Below are 23,848 nucleotides of genomic sequence, written 5' to 3'. Positions count from 1 at the left end.
TGGGAAACCCGATAATAAAAATTGGTTAACAGTCTCTTTAAAATGTCGACGACTAAACTATTTTTAAATTTATCATTCCACAATACAGAGAAATTAAATAATTAAAGGAACAACAAACCGTTTTATTATTATGAAAATTTTCGTACATTAAAATTAAACTTTCTTTAAGCAAAAGTACTTTATTATAAAAACTTATGATGCAAGTTCTTAATACAATGTTTTTTGTGAATAAAAATGATGACCACCTGGAACAGAGAGTAGTTCATTTGAACTCGCTGTTTGGACATTCTGACTTATCCTTTTTTTATTCATCGTAGGTAATTTTTTCACATATCTTGCTGGAAAAAATGGAAGCAATAATGAAAATTGTTAAAATTAACAACATGTAATGAAATATAATTTTTTAATTCTTTATTTTAGCTTGTAACTTACCATATTTGGTGGCATTTTATCAAATGGTGTAAGGAATTAAATTTTTCTTTGGAAAACGTATCTCATAAAATTTGTACCTGAAACAATTAGGGAAATAATGAAGTATTCTAAATAAACTCATAAAACTGTGTTGTTATCGATGTGAAGGATATAATAAAATTAATATTCTAGTTGAAAGAAAGCCAAAGTTTTAATATAAAACTTACCAATTCTCTATTAAATTGTACGCTGAGGGGAAATATAAAAAGTTGTCCAAATTTATTTGGGTTACTCTGAAATTAAATATTTATTTTTTACATTAAATAAAATTATTAAATAGGTTTTCAAAAAATATAATGAAAAAAATAATAATATGATTAAAAAACCAAATATTCTTGATAACCCTAGACAGTCATTATTCGTCAAAATGACGACACGTAATTTCATTTTCGATTTAAAATGCATTTTAGTCTATTGAGAAATGGTAAATTTAAGTTATACTAATTCGACCGTTTAAAACCGAATTGAATAAGAAAATAAATTCAAGTTTGGTTCACTTTTTCGCTCACGATGAAAATTATAGCGTCTTGAAATCAGCTGTAGTGAAAATGACGAAGGATGACGTTAATGTACAAAAAATAAGGATGACTGTCGAGGGTTAAAAGAAAGTTAACGAATCCTTACCAATTCACTATTAAATTACAGGCAAAGGAGTACTAAAAATTTGTCCAAATTTTTAAGGGGTTATTCTGAAATTAAATATTTGTTTTTACATTAAAAATATTACATTGGTTTCCAAAAAATTTGATTAAAGAAATACTAAAATAAGGTATTAAAAACCTGTAATTTTGATGATAAAAAGCTCACAAAAACGTAAATATTCTAGTTGAAATAAAGCCAAGTTTTAAAAGAAAACTTACCAATTATCTACTTTTTAAATTTGTTCGAATCCATCTGGAGTTGCTCTGAAATTAAATATTGATTTTACAACAAAGAAAAACATTAAACTGGTTTCCAAAAAATTAATTAACAAATAATAATATACATAAAAAAATATTATTTTTAAAAGAAAGTCATATTAAAAAAATACTTACCAATTTATGAATAAACTATACGCTGAGATATAACAAAAATTTTCCAAATTCATCTGGAATTGAATATTAATTTTTTACATAGAATAATACAAATTTCAATACACTTTCAATTTCAACATATTTTCCTAAATATTCTTAATAACTTTTTTCTAAACTACCGATTAAATATTAATAACTTTCATTTAAAAGGTTTAATAAACAAACACCAATATATGTCTCCAAAATCCAAAATATTCCATGCCTTTATATTCCCTTGTTGCATACCTACTTAAAAGATGCAACAGCCCACGCCAACGCCAACTATACAACTGAAGCATGCCAAACAAAACCGAGCAAAGCCAAAACATTCCTACAACAACAAAAACACATGTGCCTTTATTGAAAACAACACCTCATCCAGCCAAATAAACCATCCGCGAATAACAAACACACACACACAAACCACTAAATGAACAAAAATAAAAACAACCCCACGCTCATGTATACACAACAAAACTCAAGTAACATCATCTTTACATTAATCACATTCCACTATGCCGATAAAGATCTCTGTACTATGCATCAGTTCATCGCATCTGCTGACAATTTACTCTAAGACTAATATTCGTAAAGGCACACCAGTTTATGAACGATGAAACGTTTAAGTTAAAATTTGCAAAATTTTCATGAAATGTTATCTACATTTTTGACGAAAATGTCTATAAATTTAATTACATGTGAACTAAAAATATTTCATTGGGTAATTTTTTACCAACAATTATTAACTATAGGAATTGTCAGTAAGAAATTGCCATCCACTTTCAAGTTCATTTTTCGTAAAAAAATATTTTCTCATACAAAAAAATTTTATAGTAAATTGCACTTATTATTTAGAAAATACTTTACATTTCACATGTAGTTTTATAGCATGACAAACGAATTTTTAACTACCAGTTAAGAAATTTTTTAAGGAAATTTCCATCGTATTTTGAAGGCCATGAACTAAACGATTGCTACTTAGAATTTGTAAAATTTCCTTTCGAGTAGTTAATTTTCGTTGAAGATACGAAAAATGAACTAAAATTCTGGAAAATTCTTGTAATAAATTATTGTAAAAATCTTCTTAAATTTACGAGACACTTTTTTTTCTGTGTACATTACCCTTCTTCTACTAAATTTGTAATTCATCCTGCAACGACAACTTTGTTTTGTTGTTTGTTTTTTTTTAATAACGTTTAGAGAAGAGGACACTATAAAAAATTAGAATCATCTGTTTCGCAGACACTGCCTGTTTAGTTTTTCATGGTTCCTACACGCAAAAAAATAATTCTTTCCTCCCAAACGAAATTTTAGACAAGCAAAGTTCGTTTCTCATTTGCTTTTCGCTGTAAGGTAGTGTATTTGGAAGAAAAGTTTATACTTTATGTGATAAACGTTTATTCTTTTCCAGGATGTAAAAACAATTTCATAAAGACAAGCTCAAAAAAAAAATTTTTTTCTTGCTAATTGCATTTTCCCTCACATCTTTCTCACATCCACGAGGTTTTTTAGTTCCTAACACCTTTTCCCGTAATACCAACAATGTAGAAGAAATTATACGATTTTATAAATTTTTAAATTTTTTTTTACCTTTTGCCTGGACGGAGAATCGAACCGCGGACCATGCACTTTGTAAGCCAACACACTAACCACTGAGCTATGTACCTGTTATGGTCATCAATAGATAAATACCCATATGAGTTATATTTATATAGCATAGCTTGCGGCGCCCACGAACCGAATAAACAAAGTTTATTTAACAGAAACAAACATTTAGTTTGGGACCGTGGAGCAGTGGTTGCTACGTCCGACTTGCATGCCAAGGGTCGTGGGTTCGATCCCTGCTTCGGCCAAAGTTTTTTTTTTTGTTTTTTTTTTTTTACATATATTCTAGATATGTTCGGAAGATTCCGAAAAAATGTTCAACATTACATTGTAGTATATTAAATTTTGAACTGTAAAATGTGTCTTATTAAAGACCTAAAGTCAGAAAAGAACAGTGTTTGATATAAACGAAATGGACTGTGTTGTTGTTTCAAAAATAACTTTTTTTATTGAAAAAAATAAAAATTTTGTAACAAACGAATTTTTTTGGTGATAAAAGTTTAAAATTTTCGAAGCAATTCAAAAAACTCTAACAAAAGAAAAACGTTTTCGGTACACGTTTTCCAAACGTTTTTTTTTTTCTTTGCGTGATAGAGCAAATTCATACAATGTAATTTGTTTTTCTATTTTTTTAAAGGGTTGATCTATGATTTTTGTTGTTCACCCATATTCCGTGTCTTGGCTCGTTTGTCCTTCCAGATGTATTTGTGGCATTTCTTGGTACTGCAAATCACTAACGGATACCAGAGACAACCGCGTCATATGAACCAAATATATTTGGTAAGTATCAACAACATGAGGTAATAAGAAGGTGGTATCGCTAAAACAACTGAAACATTTTGGGAGATACTTGAACATTATCCGCATTTAAAGAAAAGGTTTGTCAACATCAAGTATTGCTCAAACATCATGGTTTTGTTGGCCATAACTATTTTGCATGATAAAATAGTTGTCTGTAAACGTCAACTTTTAACTAACGGTAAGATCATAAAAGCAACGTTTAAGCACATTTCCATTTATTTTCAGCAATCATCTGACCACAACTGATTATATTTTTTACGAATCAGTTGTGGTCCTATGTCAAAAACACAAGTATAAACGGCCTAAAACTCGGACAGGCTGAATTTTATCCACCATGGATTGTGTACAATGTTATACTAAGAGTTATCACAATGGACTGAATAGTCTAAGTGAGCCTGAAAACAAATCAGACTGCCACTTTAACCTTAACCTAACCTAGAGCTGTGGTAATTAGAGGGTCAAATTTCAACCGGATCGTATGAAATTTATTCCTCCATGAGTCTCCAGAAGTCAAATCTTGGAGGGTCGGTTTAGATGGGAACTACATATAGAAATGAACCCGCACAATTTGTCAATCACTCAAATAAGGCTCGTGTCGATTGGTCGAAAGAAATGTTCCAAAAATACGATCGCTGTGCTTCGAAACTCGTCTATGACATCGTGACAGGTAATGAACAATGGTTTTACGCATATGCAGTGGTGCCAACTCTGAGCATTTTTCGTCATTTTGACGATTTTTTATGGTAAATTTGACCTGTGACGATTTGATGACGATTTTAACCAACGTAGTTATGAGGTGACGATTTTTGAAAATGTTCAACTCAAGTGTTTCCTTTTAACGTGTTTTATGACGGTGGATGATTTATCAAAGTAACTTAGTTATAAGTTGACGATTTTTCATAAATTGTACTGTAAAAACACATTTTTTAATCTTAATACTATGACAATTTGTATCTAGCTTGCTGTCAGCCATATTCCTCCCCAATGTAGAAATAACTTTCAAATTTTCAATTTTTGAGACTTCAACTTTAAAAGTGAATTAAAATATTTTTTGTAATGTTGTTTTTTTTTTATATCCACCACCATAGAATGGTGACGGGGGTATAATAAGTTTGTCATTGCGTTTGTAACACATCGAAATATCTATTTCCGACTATATAAAGTATATATATTCTTGATCAGGGAGAAATTTTAAGACGACATAACGATGTCCGTCTGTCCGTCTGTCCGTCTGTCTGTCTGTCTGTTGTAATCACGCTACAGTATTCAATAATAAAGCAATCATGCTGAAATTTCGCACAAACTCGTATTTTGTCTGCAGGCAGGTCAACTTCGAAGATGGGCTATATCGGTCCAAGTTTTGATTAGTCCCCATATAGACCGATCTCCAGTTTTTACTTCTTGGGCGTCTAAAATCTGTAGTTTTTATCCAATTTGCCTGAAATTAGAAATCAAGAGGTATTTTAAAACCCTACAGAGGTGTGCTGAAAATGATGAGCATCGGACCCTGTTTTTATATAGCCCCCATATAGACCGATCTCCAGATTTTATTCTTGGGCTTATAGAAACCGTAGTCTTTATCCAACTTGCCTCAAATTGGAAATCTAGAGGTATTTTAGGATATTACTTTTTGGGCTTCTAGAAACCGTAATTGTTGTCCACTTTGCCTGAAATCGAAAATCTTTTTATACCCTGCTCCACACTGTGGAACAGGGTATTATAAGTCAGTGCATATGTTTGCAACACCCAGAAGGAGACGAGATAGACACATGGTGTCTTTGGCAAAAATGCTAAGGGTGGGCTCCTGAGTCGATATAGCGATGTCCATCTGTCCGTGAACACATTTTTGTAATCAAAGTCTAGGTCGCAGTTTTAGTCCAATCGACTTCAAATTTGGCACAAGTATGTGTTTTGGCTCAGAATAGATTCCTACTGATTTTGGAAGAAATCGGTTCAGATTTAGATATAGCTACTATATATATATTTCGCCCGATATGGACTTATATGGCCCCAGAAGCCAGAGTTTTAACCTAATTTACTTAAAATTTTGCACAAGAAGAACAATTAGTACTATAGTCAAGTGTGCCAAATTTTATTGAAATCGGTTCAGATTTAGATATATATCTTTCGCCCGATATGGACTAATACGGTCCCAGAAGCCAGAGTTTTACCCCAATTTGGTTGAAATTTTGCACAGGGAGTAGAATTAGCATTGTAGCTATGCGTGCCAAATTTGGTTGAAATCGGTTCAGATTTATATATATCTCCCATATATAGCTTTCGTCCGATATACACTCATATGACCACAGAGGCCAATTTTTAACTCCGATTTAGTTACAATTTTGCACAGGGAGTAGAATTAGCATTGTTGCTATGCGTGCCAAATTTGGTAGAAATCGGTTCAGATTTAGATATAGCTCCCATACATAGCTTTCGCCCGATTTACACTCATATGACCACAGAGGCCAAATTTTAACTCCGATTTAGTTGAAATTTTGCACAGGGAGTAGAATTAGCATTGTAGCTATGCGTGCCAAATTTGGTTGAAATCGGTTCATATTTAGATATATCTCCCATATATAGCTTTCGCCCGATTTACACTCATATGACCACAGAGGCCAATTTTTAACTCCGATTTAGTTGAAATTTTGCACAGGGAGTAGAATTAGCATTGTTGCTATGCGTGCCAAATTTGAAATCGGTTCAGAAATAGATATAGCTCCCATATATATGTTTTTCCGATTTCGACAAAAATGGTTAAAATACCAACATTTTCCTTGTAAAATCGCCACTGCTTAGTCGAAAAGTTTTAAAAATGGCTCTAATTTTCCTAAACTTCTAATACACATATATTGAGCGATAAATTATAAATAAACTTTTGCGAAGTTTCCTTAAAATTTGCTTCAGATTTAAATGTTTCCCATATTTATACCCTTCACCACTACTGTGGTACAGGGTATAATAAGTTTGTGCATTTGTATGTAACGCCAAGAAGGAAAAGTCTAAGACCCATGGTTTAGCATACCGATCGTCTTAGAATTAAATTCTGAGTCGATTTAGCGATGTCCGTCTGTCTGTCTGTCTGTCTGTCTGTCTGTCCGTCTGTCTGTCTGTTGATGTATTTTTGCGTGCAAAGTACAGCTCGCAGTTTTAGTCCGATTGTCCTAAAATTTGGTATAGGGTCCTATTTCGACTCAAAGACGATCCCTATTGGAAAAAATCGGTTCAGATTTAGATATAGCTGCCGATCTGGTCATAATTGGCGTGTATATCAACCGATCTTCCTCAAATTCCATACATCCGTCTCGAAAAACTTGCAAAATATCATCCAAATCGGTTCAGATTTAGATATAGCTCCCATATATAGCTTTCGCCCGATTTACACTCCTTTGTCCACAGAGGCCAATTTTTTGCTCCGATTTAGTTGAAATTTTGCACAGGGAGTATAATTAGCATTGTAGCTATGCGTGTCAAATTTGGTTGAAATCGGTTCAGACTTAGATATAGCTCCCATATATAGCTTTCGCCCGATTTACACTCATATGACCACAGACGCCAATTTTTAACTCCGATTTAGTTGAAATTTTGCACAGGGAGTAGAATTAGCATTGTAGCTATGCGTGCCAAATTTGGTTGACATCGGTTGATATTTAGATTTAGCTCCCATATATATGTTTTTCTGATTTCGACCAACATTTTCCTTGTAAAATCGCCACTGCTTAGTCGAAAATTTGAAAATATGACTCTAATTTTCCTAAACTTCTAATACATATATATCGAGCGATAAATCATAAATAAACTTTTGCGAAGTTTCCTTAAAATAGCTTCAGATTTAAATGTTTCCCATATTTTTTTACTAAAATTGTGTTCCACCCTAGTGCATTAGCCAACTTAAATTTTGAGTCTATAGATTTTGTAGAAGTCTATCAAATTCTATCCAGTTCGAGTGATATTTAAATGTGTATATTTGACGGATGTGAAATGGTATCGAAAATTTAGATCTACAAAGTGGTGCAGGGTATAATATAGTCGGCCCCGCCCGACTTTAGACTTTCCTTACTGGTTTTTTACTAAAATTGTGTTCCACCCTAGTGCATTAGCCAACTTAAATTTTGAGTCTATAGATTTTGTAAAATTCTATCAAATTCTGTCCAAATCGAGTGATATTTAAATGTATGTATTTGGGACAAACCTTTATATATAGCCCCCAACACATTTGACGGATGTGATATGGTATCGTAAATTTAGATCTACAATGTGGTGCAGGGTATAATATAGTCGGCCCCGCCCGACTTTAGACTTTCTTTACTTGTTAGGAATATAAATAGGTGTGCGAGAAATGATTTTATTTTTTAGGCTTCTAGAATTCGTAGTTTTTATCTACACGCAGAGAAGAAACATGATTGTCACAATCATATTCGAAGAGTAAAATAATATGATAGCAGCTATTTTTGCGGCGACCATGTAACATTTTAACCTGCAACCATGTTGGCTCAGTGAACATGGTTCTAAGAAAAATACAATTGTCTTCATCTAAAATGTTATTATATTGATAAAAAGAATTTTGTTTCCATTAAAAGACAATGGTCACGATTTAAAATGTTTTGGTATTTATTCAAAATGTTTTTCTTCCAGTTAAAAGAACATAGTCACAACCTAAAATGTTTTGATCTTTATGAAAAATCTTTTTTCGTCGTCGAAAAAAGGACGCCACTTGAGAAAAGAAAACACAAAATTAACTTTATTTATTTGTTTTTATTTATTTATAAACTAATTCATTGTTTATTTGTATTTATAATGCCGTTCAAGCAAACATCATATATTTTTACACACTCTATTTTATTTCAATTTCAACAATAAGTAATTATTCCATATTTACATCGTGTCCATCAAATGTACAAACGCAGGCATCATGTAACTGCAAATAAAAATAAATGATCCATATAGCAAAATGTAGAACGAAAAACAGGTACATTTTTCAATTACACTTTCCTTTTTTGTGTTCACATAAAACCACGTGCCACTTCTGAATAAATAAATTAACACAAAACACAGTAAATCCGTATTCTCCGTCCATTCCAAGAAACAATCCACACACGACTGACGCGCAAAATGAAAATCGTGTGTACCTGCTCAATGTTTTTATAAAAATCTTGTCGCTGCAAAAATTTAAAAAATTAAATGGTTACGAAAACAATGTACATGGTCTTTATGGCCATGTAATGGTTGTAGACATGTCTATACGTAAACTATAAAAATACTTTTTTCTCTGCAAAAAAGTAAAAAAATTGAATGGTCAGGTACATGATTTTCTGACCATTTAAATAATAGAACATGTTTGAGGCATTTGAGAACCATTTAAATGCTTATTGCCAACATATATTTTTCTCCGCTCGAAAATTATTTTTACAAAGACAAAATACATCGTTTTCGCGACCATTACATACTCTAAATAAGCATTAAATGGATGCGGCAACCATGTCCAAACATGTTTTTTCTGTGCGTGTAATTAATTTATTTTAGAACCTTAAATATGAGAGCCGAAAATGGCGTGTATTGGTCCATGTTTTGGTTTATCTCCCAATAGAAGCCATCAAGACCGTATTCAGGGGGGGGGGGGGGGATGAGGGGGATCAAACCCCCCCGAAATGAATGAATGTTTTTATACAAATAAATATATATTTTTAGCTGCATAGAAAAATCTTATCGAAGATGTTGAAGAAAAGCTGAAGGTTTTATTTTGAAAAACGCTTACCTATAAAACTTGCATAAATCATAGAATACTAGTTGAAAAGCCCGTCAAACGACGGTCGAAAAAAAAACAAATTGTTTTTGTTCTCGCACCACAAATTTCATTTTTGGAAAATGTCTTTCTGCGTTTTATGTGCGTTTGTTGTTCTTTTTGTGAACATGACTCGCTTTGTTTGGCCATAGCAACAACAATGAAACAGTCAAACACACATGTGTAAATGAAATGGCGCAAAACTGCGAAAAGAACCTGCCTAATTCAGCGATGGAAGCACTTGGAAAGTGCAATAAAGAGATATTTCCAAACGTGCTTATTCTTTTAAAAACTTTGGTCACTTTGCCAGTTACTCAGGGATGGAAAATACAATTTTTAAGGAAGTACAAAAAAGGTATTTTTTGAGCGGAAAGGTACTTTTTACTAAATTTCAACAAAAATTTCACTCGAAGATTATTGTCAAGAGACTGAATTTTAAAGAAAATAAAATTTTGACAAAATTTTCTATATAAATAAAATTTTGCAAAAATTTTCAATAGAAATAAAATTTTGCAAAAAAAATCTACAGAAAAAAAATTTTGCAAAATTTTTTCTATAGAAATAAAATTTTGCAAAAATTTCCTATAAAAATAAAATGTTTACAAAATTTTCAATTGAAATAAAATTTTGACAAAATTTTCTATAAAAATAAAATTTTGCAAAAATTCTATATAAAAATAAAATTTTGACAACATTTTCTACCAAAATAAAAAATCGATAATATAGAATCGCATTCTTTTTTCGACTAAAACATTCTTGAAGTTCAATAAAATCCTGTTTTTGACTATGTCTTTTACAAAATCGAGATTTTCTTCCCACATGAACATGTCTGTTTTGCCATATTTGTAAAAGGCTATTAGCAAATAAGGTTGATAAAGACTTTCTCAAAATATTAAAATATTTTGTCAAAGCTATTGTACCATAAATCTGATATCGACTCAAAAATGTCTACACAAAAGGTACTAAATCCTTCGCGGGGGTACTACGGTACTGACCGGGGTGAAAAAGTATTGAAAAAAGTACTATAGTACTGCATTTTCCATCCCTGCAGTTACTACGTGCTCATCCGAACGTTCATTTTCAACAATGAAGAGATTAAAGACGTATCTTAGAAATTCGACTAGCGAGAGTAGACTCAATGGATTGGCATTGATTTATTTGCTGCCCAAAAAGCCCGTCGGCTCAATTTAATATTATAAAACAAGTAAGGAAAGTCTAAAGTCGGGCGGGGCCGACTATATTATACCCTGCACCACTTTGTAGATCTAAATTTTCGATACCATATCATATCCGTCAAATGTGTTGGGGGCTATATATAAAGGTTTGTCCCAAATACATACATTTAAATATCAATCGATCTGGACAGAATTTGATAGACTTCTACAAAATCTATAAACTCAAAATTTAAGTCGGCTAATGCACTAGGGTGGAACACAATGTTAGTAAAAAAAAATATGGGAAACATTTAAATATGAAGCAATTATAAGGAAACTTCGCAAAAGTTTATTTATGATTTATCGCTCGATATATTTGTATTAGAAGTTTAGGAAAATAAGAGTCATTTTTACACCTTTTCGACTAAGCAGTGGCGATTTTACAAGGAAAATGTTGGTATTTTGACCATTTTTGTCGAAATCAGAAAAACATATATATGGGAGCTATATCTATGTTAAATCTGAACCGATTTCAACCAAATTTGGCACGCATAGCTACAATGCTAATTCTACTCCCTGTGCAAAATTGCAACTAAATCGGAGCATAAAATTGGCCTCTGTGGTCATATGAGTGTAAATCGGGCGAAAGCTATATATGGGAGCTATATCTAAATCTGCACCGATTTCAACCAAATTTGGCACGCATAGCTACAATGCTAATTCTTCTCCCTGTGCAAAATTTCAACCAAATTGGGGTAAAACTCTGGCTTCTGGGACCGTATTAGTCCATATCGGGCGAAAGATATATATGGGAGCTATATCTAAATTTGAACCGATTTCAAAAGAATTTGGCACACTTGACTATAGTACTAATTGTTCTTCTTGTGCAAAATTTTAAGCAAATTAGGGTAAAACTCTGACTTCTGGGGCCATATAAGTCCATATCGGGCGAAATATATATATGGGAGCTATATCTAAATCTGAACCGATTTCTTCCAAAATCAATAGGGATCTATTCTGAGCCAAAACACATACTTGTGCCAAATTTGAAGTCGATTGGACTAAAACTGCGCCCTAGACTTTGATTACAAAAATGTGTTCACGGACAGACGGACATGGTTATATCGACTCAGGAGCCCACCCTGAGCATTTTTGCCAAAGACACCATGTGTCTATCTCGTCTCCTTCTGGGTGTTGCAAACATATGCACTAACTTATAATACCCTGTTCCACAGTGTGGAGCAGGGTATAAATATTGTATACATACCTATGCATAAATAAAATTTTCTACACATGAGATTAAATGAATATTTTTTTTAAAGTTAAACCCCCCCGAATTAAAATCCTGGCTACGGCCTTGGAAGCCATAGTTTTTTTTTCAAATTTGCATGAAATTTTAAATCTAGAAGTATTTTAGGAACATAAAGAGGTGTGCCGAAAATGGTGAATATCGGTCCATGTGCACTTATAATGAAAATTGCTTGAAACTGAATTATAAAGGGTGATTTGTTAAGTGCTTGATAACTTTTTTTTTTTAAAAAAACGCATAAAATTTGCAAAATCTCATCGGTTCTTTATTTGAAACGTTAGATTGGTCCATGACATTTACTTTTTGAAGATAATTTCATTTAAATGTTGACCGCGGCTGCGTCTTAGGTGGTCCATTCGGAAAGTCCAATTTTGGGCAACTTTTTCGAGCATTTCGGCCGGAATAGCCCGAATTTCTTCGGAAATGTTGTCTTCCAAAGCTGGAATAGTTGCTGGCTTATTTCTGTAGACTTTAGACTTGACGTAGCCCCACAAAAAATAGTCTAAAGGCGTCAAATCGCATGATCTTGGTGGCCAACTTACCGGTCCATTTCTTGAGATGAATTGTTCTCCGAAGTTTTCCCTCAAAATGGCCATAGAATCGCGAGCTGTGTGGCATGTAGCGCCATCTTGTTGAAACCACATGTCAACCAAGTTCAGTTCTTCCATTTTTGGCAACAAAAAGTTTGTTAGCATCGAACGATAGCGATCGCCATTCACCGTAACGTTGCGTCCAACAGCATCTTTGAAAAAATATGGTCCAATGATTCCACCAGCGTACAAACCACACCAAACAGTGCATTTTTCGGGATGCATAGGCAGTTCTTGAACGGCTTCTGGTTGCTCTTCACTCCAAATGCGGCAATTTTGCTTATTTACGTAGCCATTCAACCAGAAATGAGCCTCATCGCTGAACAAAATTTGTCGATAAAAAAGCGGATTTTCTGCCACTGATTTTGGTAATAAAATTCAATGATTTGCAAGCGTTGCTCGTTAGTAAGTCTATTCATGATGAAATGTCAAAGCATACTGAGCATCTTTCTCTTTGACACCATGTCTGAAATCCCACGTGATCTGTCAAATACTAATGCATGAAAATCCTAACCTCAAAAGAATCACCCTTTAGTTTCCAGATTTTACTTCTGGTAATCATTTAAATAATGGGGATAAAAATGTACAGATGTTAGATTTTACATCAAGGCGTTATTTCATCCTTTTCTTGCACACGATGTTTATGATTCCTCTAAAACTCAAACAAATATTGTTCTTATAAATCCAGAATCTGATCTAGTCTTCATAGGTAAAATCTTTGAATTTATCTTTGGGAAGTGTACTGGTAGAACTGATCTGCTTGTCACCAAATCCCCCTGAAATTTTCACAGGAAACTATAATATTTGATTCATGGTGGTGGGTATTTAAGATTCGGCCCGGCCGAACTTACTGCTTTATATACTTGTTTAATAAAACGTTTATTTTCCTCCCAAATCTTTGTTTTCTACTATTTTATGGGTGATAATTTTTTTACGAATTTTTTGTGACGACTTGACGATTTTGACGAAAACTATTTTAAAAATTTACGATTTTCAGCCCAAAACACCACTGCATATGAACCCGTAAGTAACCAGCAATCGACTATATGGATTTTTCAAGATGAACACCTCGTAGATAGATCAATTGTTTCAATGTCAAACTTCGGGATTCTTAAATAGTTAAAAGCCAAATTGAGAAGTCAGTTGTTTCAGTCATACCACTTTATTATTATACAATATCACATCACTACCTCCTACAATATCATTATCATAAAATTTCTTTTTGCAATATTTTTTGTTTTACAGAATGGTCAAGGTTTGATTACCATACTCTTATCAATTATTGTGGCAGTGTTTGCATGTCTACTGATCGAGTATCCTCTTGGCCAAGTAATTGATGCACTAATGATAAATCTAAAGCCAATGCCAAGAATTGAGATCACCACAACAATTAAAATAGCCAAGAATTATGATGAAAGAAATAGGAAAATTGAAGCTTGGGAACCATCTCACTTCTCATCTAAATCAAATTCAAGCCACACGAGTTCAGGTAGCAGCAAGCAAGCAGGTAATTGTCAATTTCGTCAATATCTATATCAGCGTTGCCATTTTGGTCCGATCGGACCAAACTTGGTCCAAAAGATTTCTAATTTTTAAATTTGGTCCGATGGTCGGACCAAACGGAATTTGGTCCGTTTTGGTCCATTTTCATAAATTTGGTAATATTTATAATTTTTTTCTAGTATTTAAAAATTTTATCACATATTCAATAGTATCTATGCACTAAAAAAAATATTGTCATGAGGCCGAATATTTCATGTTATTAAATACGAATGCTTAGCACAGTAGACTCATTTCTCTGATATAAAGTTTTTTCCTTGTCCAAAAGCCGATAAACTTTTCAATGAAGTCGTTTTGTCTTTATAGTTAAACGATTCGACTTAAAATTGGGTATCCTAACATAAAAGAAAATTTCGTTTTCTTAAGTCAACTTCGCTTTAATACTTCTGAAAAAATCTGCAAAATTAATTACATCATCTATAGTATTGTTGAATTTTTGTATATTGAGTATAAAACTAAAAAGCGTTTCAAAATATATGATCATATGCAAACTAATTTATTGACAGTTTATCTAAGGAATTTATATGGTAAAAGTAGGCTAGAATTTTTCTTTAATTTTTTTGCATATGAGGGATATAGTTTAACACTTTATTTTAAAGACAAAATCTATGGAACCGTGAATGTTTTTCGTTTCAGTGTGGGATTAGATACCATTTCAATCACAGAAAATCGAATGAAAATTTCGCGTTTTAGGTCTTGGATCAGTTTTTATATATTTTAGACAATTTTAACCCCAATATTCGAATGTGCACAAGAAGTGGAATATTAAGATTGAGCTATATAAGAATATGGGCCGATAGGGACCACATTTTCCGCATAAAATTATGGGTGCGAAGCAACACTACAGCAAATTGGATGAAAATTCGGAAATCTATTGTATTCTCTCAAGTAGGGTCTTCATGTGGCAAAGGCAATATAAACCAAATGCGTGACTGTTGTGGTCTTTAATTTCCTCTAAGTCGGAAGTTGAAATCAACTTTTTGTAATATTGAATTTCGACTTTTGATGTCAACTAAAATTGACTTTAAAATTCGACCTTTTCAAAAAGTCTATTTTCTCAAAATTTAAAAAACGTTGATAAGTCGACGTTTTGATTAATATGTCAGCCGCTAAATCATAGCAGTCCTTTCTGGTTTACTTTACTTTTTATACCCTCCACCATAGGATGGGGGTATATTAACTTTGTCATCCGTTTGTAACACATCGAAATATTGCTCTAAGACCCCATAAAGTATATATATTCTGGGTCGTGGTGAAATTCTGAGTCGATCTGAGCATGTCCGTTCGTCCGCCCGTCTGTTGAAATCACGCTAACTTCCGAACGAAACAAGCTATCGACTTGTTATTGATGTAGGTCGGATGGTATTGCAAATGGGGCATATCGGTCCACTTTTACGCATAGCCCCCCATATAAACGGACCCCCAAATTTGGCTTGCAGACCCTCTCAGAGAAGCAAATTTCATCCGATCCGGCTGAAATTTGGTGCATGGTGTTAGTATATGGTCTCTAACAACCATGCAAAAATTGGTCCACATCGGTCCATAATTATATATAGCCCCCATGTAAACCGATCCCCAGATTTGGCTTGCGGAGCCTCTAAGAGAAGCAAACTTCATCCGATCCGGCTGAAATTTAGTACATTGTGTTAGTATATGATCTTTAACAACCATGCAAAAATTGGTCCACATCGGTCCATAATTATATATAGCCCCAATATAAACCGATCCCCAGATTTTGCTTGCGGAGCCTCTAAGAGAAGTAAATTTCATCCTATCCGGCTGAAACTTGGTATATGGTGATAGTATATGGTCTCTAATGACCATGCAAAAATTAGTCCACATCGGTGCATAATTATATATAGCTCCATATAAACCGATCGCCAGATTTGACCACCGGAGCCTCTTGGGAGACCAAAATTCATCTGGTTCAGTTGATATTTGGTACGTGGTGTTAATATATGGCCTCAAACACCCATGCAAAAATTGGTCGAAATCTGTCCATAATTATGTATAGCCCCCATATAAACCGATCCCCAGATTTGACCTCCGGAACCCCTTGGAAGAGCAAAATTCATCGGATTCGGTTGAAATTTGGTACGTGATGTTAGTATATGGTATCCAACAACCATGCATGAATTGGTTCATATCTGTCCATAATTATATATAGCCCCCATATAAACCGATCCCCAGATTTGACCTCCGGTGCCTTGTGGAGAAGCAAAATTCATCCGATCTGATTAAAATTTGGTACGTGGTGATAGTATATGATATTTAACAAATATGCCAAAAGTGGTCCATATCAGTCCATAATCATATATAGCCCCCATATAAACCGATCCCGAGATTTGGTTTTGGAGCCTCTTGGAGGAGTAAATTTCCTCCGAGTCAGTAGAAATTCGGTACTTTGTGCTAGTATATGGCCGTTAACAACCATGCCTAACTAGGTCCATATCGGTCTATAGTTATATATAGCCCTCAGATAAATCGATCCCCAATCACACAAAAATTGGTCCATATCAAGTTAATAATTGTATATAGCCCCCATATAAGCGACCCCCATATTTCAATTCTGGTTCCCTACCTACCGCGCAAAAGTCCATATCGATTCGTAATTATTTGTAGACTTACATACCTTTTTGTCTAATATATACCACGTGTGGACTAACTCACAATTTAGAAAACGATTTAAGATACCACAACCCAAGTAATTCGATTGTGTATAACAGTCTTTCGTAGAAGTTTGTACGCAATCCATGGTGGAGGGTACATAAGATTCGGCCTGGCCGAACTTACGGCCGTTTATACTTGTTTTTAATAAAAATACTATGTACACCAATAAAATACGTTTTAAGGCATTTTTCTTCGAAATTGGAAATTTGGTCCGCTGGAGGGAATTTTGGTCCAATTTTGGAAAAAATTTGGTCCAAAATATAATTTCGTTGTGGCAACGCTGATCTATATCTACACAACGTCTTAAAATTTAGGTTATATAACAGGTTGGCTGATAAGTCCCCGGTCTGACACATAGATGGCGTCACTAGTATTAAATGCATATTATTTTTATATATTAGTACCAACCTTCAAATGATTCGTGTCAAAATTTGACGTCTGTAACTTAATTAGTTTGTGAGATAGAGCGTCTTTTGTGAAGCAACTTTTGTTATTGTGAAAAAATGGAAAAAAGGAATTTCGTGTTTTGATAAAATACTGTTTTCTGAAGGGAAAAAGGTTTCGGGACTCTGCCCCAGGAAAATCAACAATAATTGATTGACATTCAAAAATCAAACGTGGTGAAATGAGCACGGAGGACGGTGAACGCAGTGGACGCCCAAAAGAGGTGGTTACCGACGAAAACATCAAAAAGATCCACAAAATGATTTTGAATGACCGTAAAATGAAGTTGATCGAGATAGCAGAGGCCTTAAAGATATCAAAGGAAAGTGTTGGTCATATCATTCATCAATATTTGGATATGCGGAAGCTCTGTGCAAAATGGGTGCCACGCGAGCTCACATTTGACCAAAAACAACAACGTGTTGATGATTCTGAGCGGTGTTTGCAGCTGTTAACTCGTAATACACCCGTCAAAGTAAAAAGTGTTGTTCCACCAAGACAACGCACCGTGCCACAATTCATTGAGAACGATGGCAAAAATTCATGAATTGGGCTTCGAATTGCTTCCCCACCCACAGTATTCTCCAGATCTGGCCCCCAGCGACTTTTTCTTGTTCTCAGACCTCAAAAAGATGCTCGCAGGGAAAAAATTTGGCTGCAATGAAGAGGCGATCGCCGAAACTGAGGCCTATTTTGAGGCAAAACCGAAGGAGTACTACCAAAATGGTATCAAAAAATTGGAAGGTCGTTATAATCGTTGTATCGCTCTTGAAGGGAACTATGTTCAATAATAAAAACGAATTTTGTCAATAAAATGTGTTTTTCTTTGTTAGACCGGGGACTTATCAGCCAACCTGTTAATGCTCTTTTTTAAGTCATTTTTATACCCTCCACGATAGGATGGGGGTATATTAACTTTGTCATTCCGCTTGTAACACATCGAAATATTGCTCTAAGACCCCATAAAGTATATATATTCTGGGTCGTGGTGAAATTCTGAGTCGATCTGAGCATGTCAGTCTGTCCGTCCGTCTGTTGAAATCACGCTAACTTCCGAACGAAACAAGCTATCGACTTGAAACTTGGCACAAGTAGTTGTTATTGATGTAGGTAGGATGGTATTGCAAATGAGCCATATCGGTCCACTTTTACGTATAGCCCCCATATAAACGGACCCCCAAATTTGGCTTGCGATTGCTCTAAGAGAAGCAAATTTCTTCCGATCCGGCTGAAATTTGGTACATGGTGTTAGTATATGGTCTCTAACAACCATGCAAAAATTGGTTCATATCGGTCCACTTTAACGTATAGCCCCCATATAAACGGACCCCCAAATTTGGCGTGCGATTGCTCTAAGAGAAGCAAATTGCATCCGATCTGGTTGAAATTTGGTAAATGGTGTTAGTAAATGGTATCTAACAACCATGCAAAAATTGGTCCATATCGGTCCATAATTATATATAGCCCCCATATAAACGGCGGACCCCCAAATTTCGCTTACGATTGCTCTCGGAGAAGCAACTTTCATCCGATCCGGCTGAAATTTGGTACATGGTTTTTGCATATGGTCTCTAACAACCACGCAAAAATTGGTCAACATCGGTCAATAATTATATATAGCCCCCATATAAACCGATCCCCCGATTGGCTTGCGGAGCCTCTAATAAAAACAAATTTCATCCGATCCGGCTGAAATTTGGTACATGGTGTTGGTATATGTTCTCTAATGACCATGCAAAAATTGGTCCACATCGACCCATAATTATATATAGCCCCCATATAAGCCGATCCCCAGATTTGACCTCCAAAATTTTATTTTTATAGAAAACATTGTCAAAATGTTATTTCTATAGAAAATTTTGTCAAAATTTTATTTCTATAGTAAATTTCGCCAAAATTTTATTTCTATAGAAAATATTGACAAAATTTTATTTCTATAGAAAATTTTGTCAAAATTTTATTTCTATAGAAAATTTTGTCAAAATTTTATTTATATAAAAATTTTTTCCAAATTTTATTTCTATAGAAAATTTTGTCAAAATTTTACTTCTATAGAAAATGTTGTCAAAATTTTATTTTGTCAAAATTTTATTTCTATAGAAACTTTAAACTTAATTATATACTTATTTAATCGGCCTTTTTAGTTTAATATATACCACGTATGGACTATGTGGTATATATTACGGTGTTAGGAAATTTTAAGGCTTCAGTACAAGTTTCTGCGCAATCCATGGTGGAGGGTACATAAGCTTCGGCCTGGCCGAACTTACGGCCGTATATACTTGTTCCATTATTCAAATTGCAATGTAATTTCTCAAGGATGTCGTTATTGAAGGTTTAAATTTTTGTCCCACAAAAAATAGAAAATTGTATTATTGATACGAATGAAAATTTCGCTCATACGAAAATTTCTGTTGTCTATAAAGCTACCCATAAGAACTGCATTGTGCTTTTGCTACATAAAAGCTGATTTATCGACATGTAACAACAATTGTGCCAAGAGTTGTATACCAGCAAAAAAGCGTCGCCAAAACGTTAGTGAGGATGTTTTTTTATACCCTCCACCATAGGATGGGGGGTATATTAACTTTGTCATTCCGTTTGTAACACATCGAAATATTGCTCTAAGGCCCCATAAAGTATATATATTCTGGGTCGTGGTGAAATTCTGAGTCGATCTGAGCATGTCCGTCTGTCCGTCCGTCTGTTGAAATCTCGCTAACTTCCGAACGAAACAAGCTATCGACTTGAAACTTGGCATAAGTAGTTGTTATTGATGTATATCGGATGGTATTGGAAATGGGCCTTATTGGACCAGTTTTACGTATAGCCCCCATATAAACCGACCCCCAGATTTGGTTTGCGGATCCGATCCGGTTGAAACTAGGTGCGTGATGTAAGTGTATGTTCTGTAACAACCATGCAAAAATTGGTCCATATCGGTCCATAATTATATATAGCCCCCATATAAACCGATCCCCAGATTTGAGCCTCTTGGAGGAGCAAAATTCATCCGATTCGGTTGAAATTTTGTACATTGCGCATATGCAAATGGGCCATATCGGACCACTTTTACGTATATATAAACCGACCCCCAGATTTGGTTTGCGGAGCTTCTTGGAGAAGCAAATTTCATCCGATCCGGCTGAAATATAAACCGATCCTCAGATTTGACCTCTGGAGCCTCTTGGAGGAGCAAAATTCATCCGATTCGGTTGAAATTTAGTACGTTGCGCAAATGCAAATGGGCCATATCGGACCACTTTTACGTATAGCCCCCATATAAACCGACCCCCAGATTTGGTTTGCTTAGCCTCTTGGAGAAGCAAATTTCATCCGATCCGGCTGAAATTTGGTACGTGGTGTTAGTATATGGTCTGTAACAATCATGCAAAAATTGGTCCATATCGGCCCATAATTATATATAGCCCCACTACAAACCGATCCCCAAATTTAACCTTCGGAACCTCTTGGAGGACCAAACTTCATCCGATTCGGTTGAAATTTGGCACATTGCGCTATTATATGGTCGCTAACAACCATGCCAAAATTGGTCCATATCGGGCTATAGCTATATATAGCAATTCGCAATTACACAAAAATTGGTCCATATCGGTTCATATTCATGTTTGCCACTCGAACCAAAAATAATCTACCAAAAATTTATATCTATAGAGATTGTTGTCAAAATTTTATTGCTATAGAAAATTTTTTCAAAATTTTATTTCTATAGAAAATTTTGCCAAGATTTTATTTGTATAGAAAGTTTTGTCAAAATTTATTTCTATAGAAAATTTTCAATGTTGTGGATGTGAATTAAAAAATTTTCTAATATTTTGCAAATTAATAATTTTTATAATTTTTTATTCAAGCGCTTGTCTGAAACGTTTGACTTCAAATATTTAAAAAAAATTGGGAACTTTTCTCGAATGGAGTTAGCATTTTTAGACAAAATTTAAATAATTTCTACCATTTTATTAATTCATATTCTGTTTTTAACCTATTTAATTAACTTATTTTGTTTTAAATAGGTTAAAAATAGAATATTAAATTAGCCTATTAAAAATATGCAAAAAGCGAGTTATTAAAATTTGAATAAAAAGAACTTACTGTGTTGTTCAAATAAAGAACATCTTTGGATGAACATTTTTGGAAGTGCTTCTAAAGTTGTGCCATTAGAACAACTTCCAAATTTTTTTGCTGGGAGGCTTAAGTCTATTTAGCTCAAGGAGAAAATGTAGACAATCGATAACATCGTCTTTCCAAATGTGTTAGTAGCCTTACACTCAAAACAGCAGAACCACACTCAAAAAAAGTTTTCTTGTTTCCAAAGATTTTGACATTCACTTAAGGATTTTGATATTGATTCATTTAGGACTTTGATATTGATTCATTCTTTAAATAAATAAACTTTTTAGGGACCTACACTCAAAAAACAGTGAACCCACCAGATAGGAACATTTTGGTTAATTTTAGAAAATTTAGGTTAATATTAGAAAATTTTAACTAAACTGTGTTACCAACGCAAATGGCGCGACAATATCAAAAAAATAAATAAGTATTTTTCGAGAAATTCAAGAAATTTTTTAGACATAATTTTATTTATTTTAAATTTGTTAAAGAAAATTTTTTAGTTTGAAGAAAGAAATTGGAGTTCAAAATTGCAATATTGTCTCTAGTGTCATACGAAGTTCAAGATGGGCACATTTAGAAGTAAAATTTGCAAATTTTAAGAAATTCTTAACTATATTGTGGGAGATACGATTTAGTAAAACTATATGCTTCATTTGTGTATACTTAATTTTTTCCTCATTTTTACATAATTTAACTAACGTACACAAAAATTATTCAAGTTGAGGAAATTATCTCAAAACATAATAATTCCATGAAATAAACTACACTGAAAAAATTATTGTCGTGAGGCCAAATATTTCATGTCCTTAAAATACGAATGAAAATTTAGCTTAGCGTTAGAAGACGCATTTCTCTAATATAAAGTTTTTTCCTTGTCCAAAAATCGATAAACCTTTCAATGAAGTCGTATTGTCCTTATTATTAGTGATTTGACTTAAAAATAGGTATCATAACATGAAAGAAAAATTTTTTGGGGTAAGGTCAACTTGACTTTAATAATTCAGAAAAAATCTTTAAATTTAATGAAATTGTCTTTAAATTTTTGTCTTTTTGCATCTTGACTACAAAGCAAAAAATCGTTCAAAAATAGGACATGTTTTTCAACACTTTATTTTAAAGGCGTTTTTTACTTGAAACATTTCAACTGAAAGTCGAGTCTGAATTTGGAAAATAAAGTTGTCATTAACTCGTTTTTAAAGGATTTTGATAGCTGAAAAAACGAAAAATTAAAATTTGCTTCCTAGAAGCAAGTACATAAAACCCAAATTTAAAGGGAAATTGTGTCTTAAAAGTATCCTTATTTGTATTCTCCGCTTCTTTGGCTCGGAATCAATACCAACATTGTTAAATTAAAGACAAAATCTTTGGAACCGGGCATGCATTTTTTTTTCAGTGTAGAATTAAATTGGTTTTAGTGTCATATAGAGTTCTCTTCTTTTTGAGTGTATTTAGCTTTAAATGTAGGATAGATTTTTGCGATATATTAATAAAGCTATTCGCGTACAAACAAATGTCAGTTTAAAAATCTAAATTATAACAGATACTTCCAAGTAAAAATTGCTTTCTTAATTCTAAAAAAAAACGTTTAAACCAAAAATACAAAATCCTAAAAATTAATTTTAGCCTATATTTGCGTTTTTATCTTTAATCTACATATTCAATATTTCAGTTAATCTAAGTACGATTTATTTAAATCAAAAATGTTTTTCTTTACTTTAAGAAAAATTTGCCTTAGTTCCAAGCTGAACGACATTAATGGACGAACGCGAAATTTCAAAATTTGTGTCCTAATTTCTTTATTGAAGCATAGATTATAATTAAAATTACATTATTTCAAAGAAATTTGTCCTTAATATTGTGCAAATTGCTCATCCTAAAATTTAATTTGCGTAATAATTTTGGTTAATTTTAGAAAATTTTAACTAAACTATTTTACAAACCCGATACCCGACTCTATATTTATCTCAATGACAAGACACCTCCTTTTCATAGCCGGTTACGAATGGCATTGAAACCACTTAGTGAAGCTTTGAAACAATATGCAAGGCGATATGATGGTAATCATTGTACCACCGTGACTATCATGATTCACATCAGAAGCACAGGGGTAACGGGTTGCCACAATTGGTAGAATTCTACCAAAAATGGAAGAATTCTTGATATTTTGGTCGATTTTACAAAATATACCTCTCCACCAAATGTTGACAACATTTTCTATGGGGATAAAATTTTTAAAAATTTTTTTATATGAATACAATTTTAACAACAATTTCTAT

At 33.4% G+C, this 23,848-nt stretch overlaps 1 protein-coding gene across 2 annotated transcripts in view; it reads left to right on the top strand.

The window, feature by feature from the left end:
* The window catches only part of LOC142238146 (uncharacterized), a 404,035-nt gene that overhangs the window by 141,855 nt on the left and 238,332 nt on the right, over positions 1-23,848 (top strand). For both annotated transcript variants that reach the window (XM_075309706.1, XM_075309705.1), the window contains exons 13-14: positions 3,766-3,908; positions 14,010-14,271. In XM_075309706.1, the coding sequence (XP_075165821.1) occupies positions 3,766-3,908; positions 14,010-14,271 (405 nt within the window). The remainder of the gene's footprint in view (positions 1-3,765; positions 3,909-14,009; positions 14,272-23,848) is intronic.

Source organism: Haematobia irritans, chromosome 5 (genome assembly GCF_050003625.1).
Source record: "Haematobia irritans isolate KBUSLIRL chromosome 5, ASM5000362v1, whole genome shotgun sequence".
In the NCBI taxonomy this organism is placed as follows: Eukaryota; Metazoa; Arthropoda; class Insecta; order Diptera; family Muscidae; genus Haematobia; species Haematobia irritans.
Note: the sequence above shows the minus strand (reverse complement) of the source record. Positions and strands in the feature narration are given on the sequence as shown.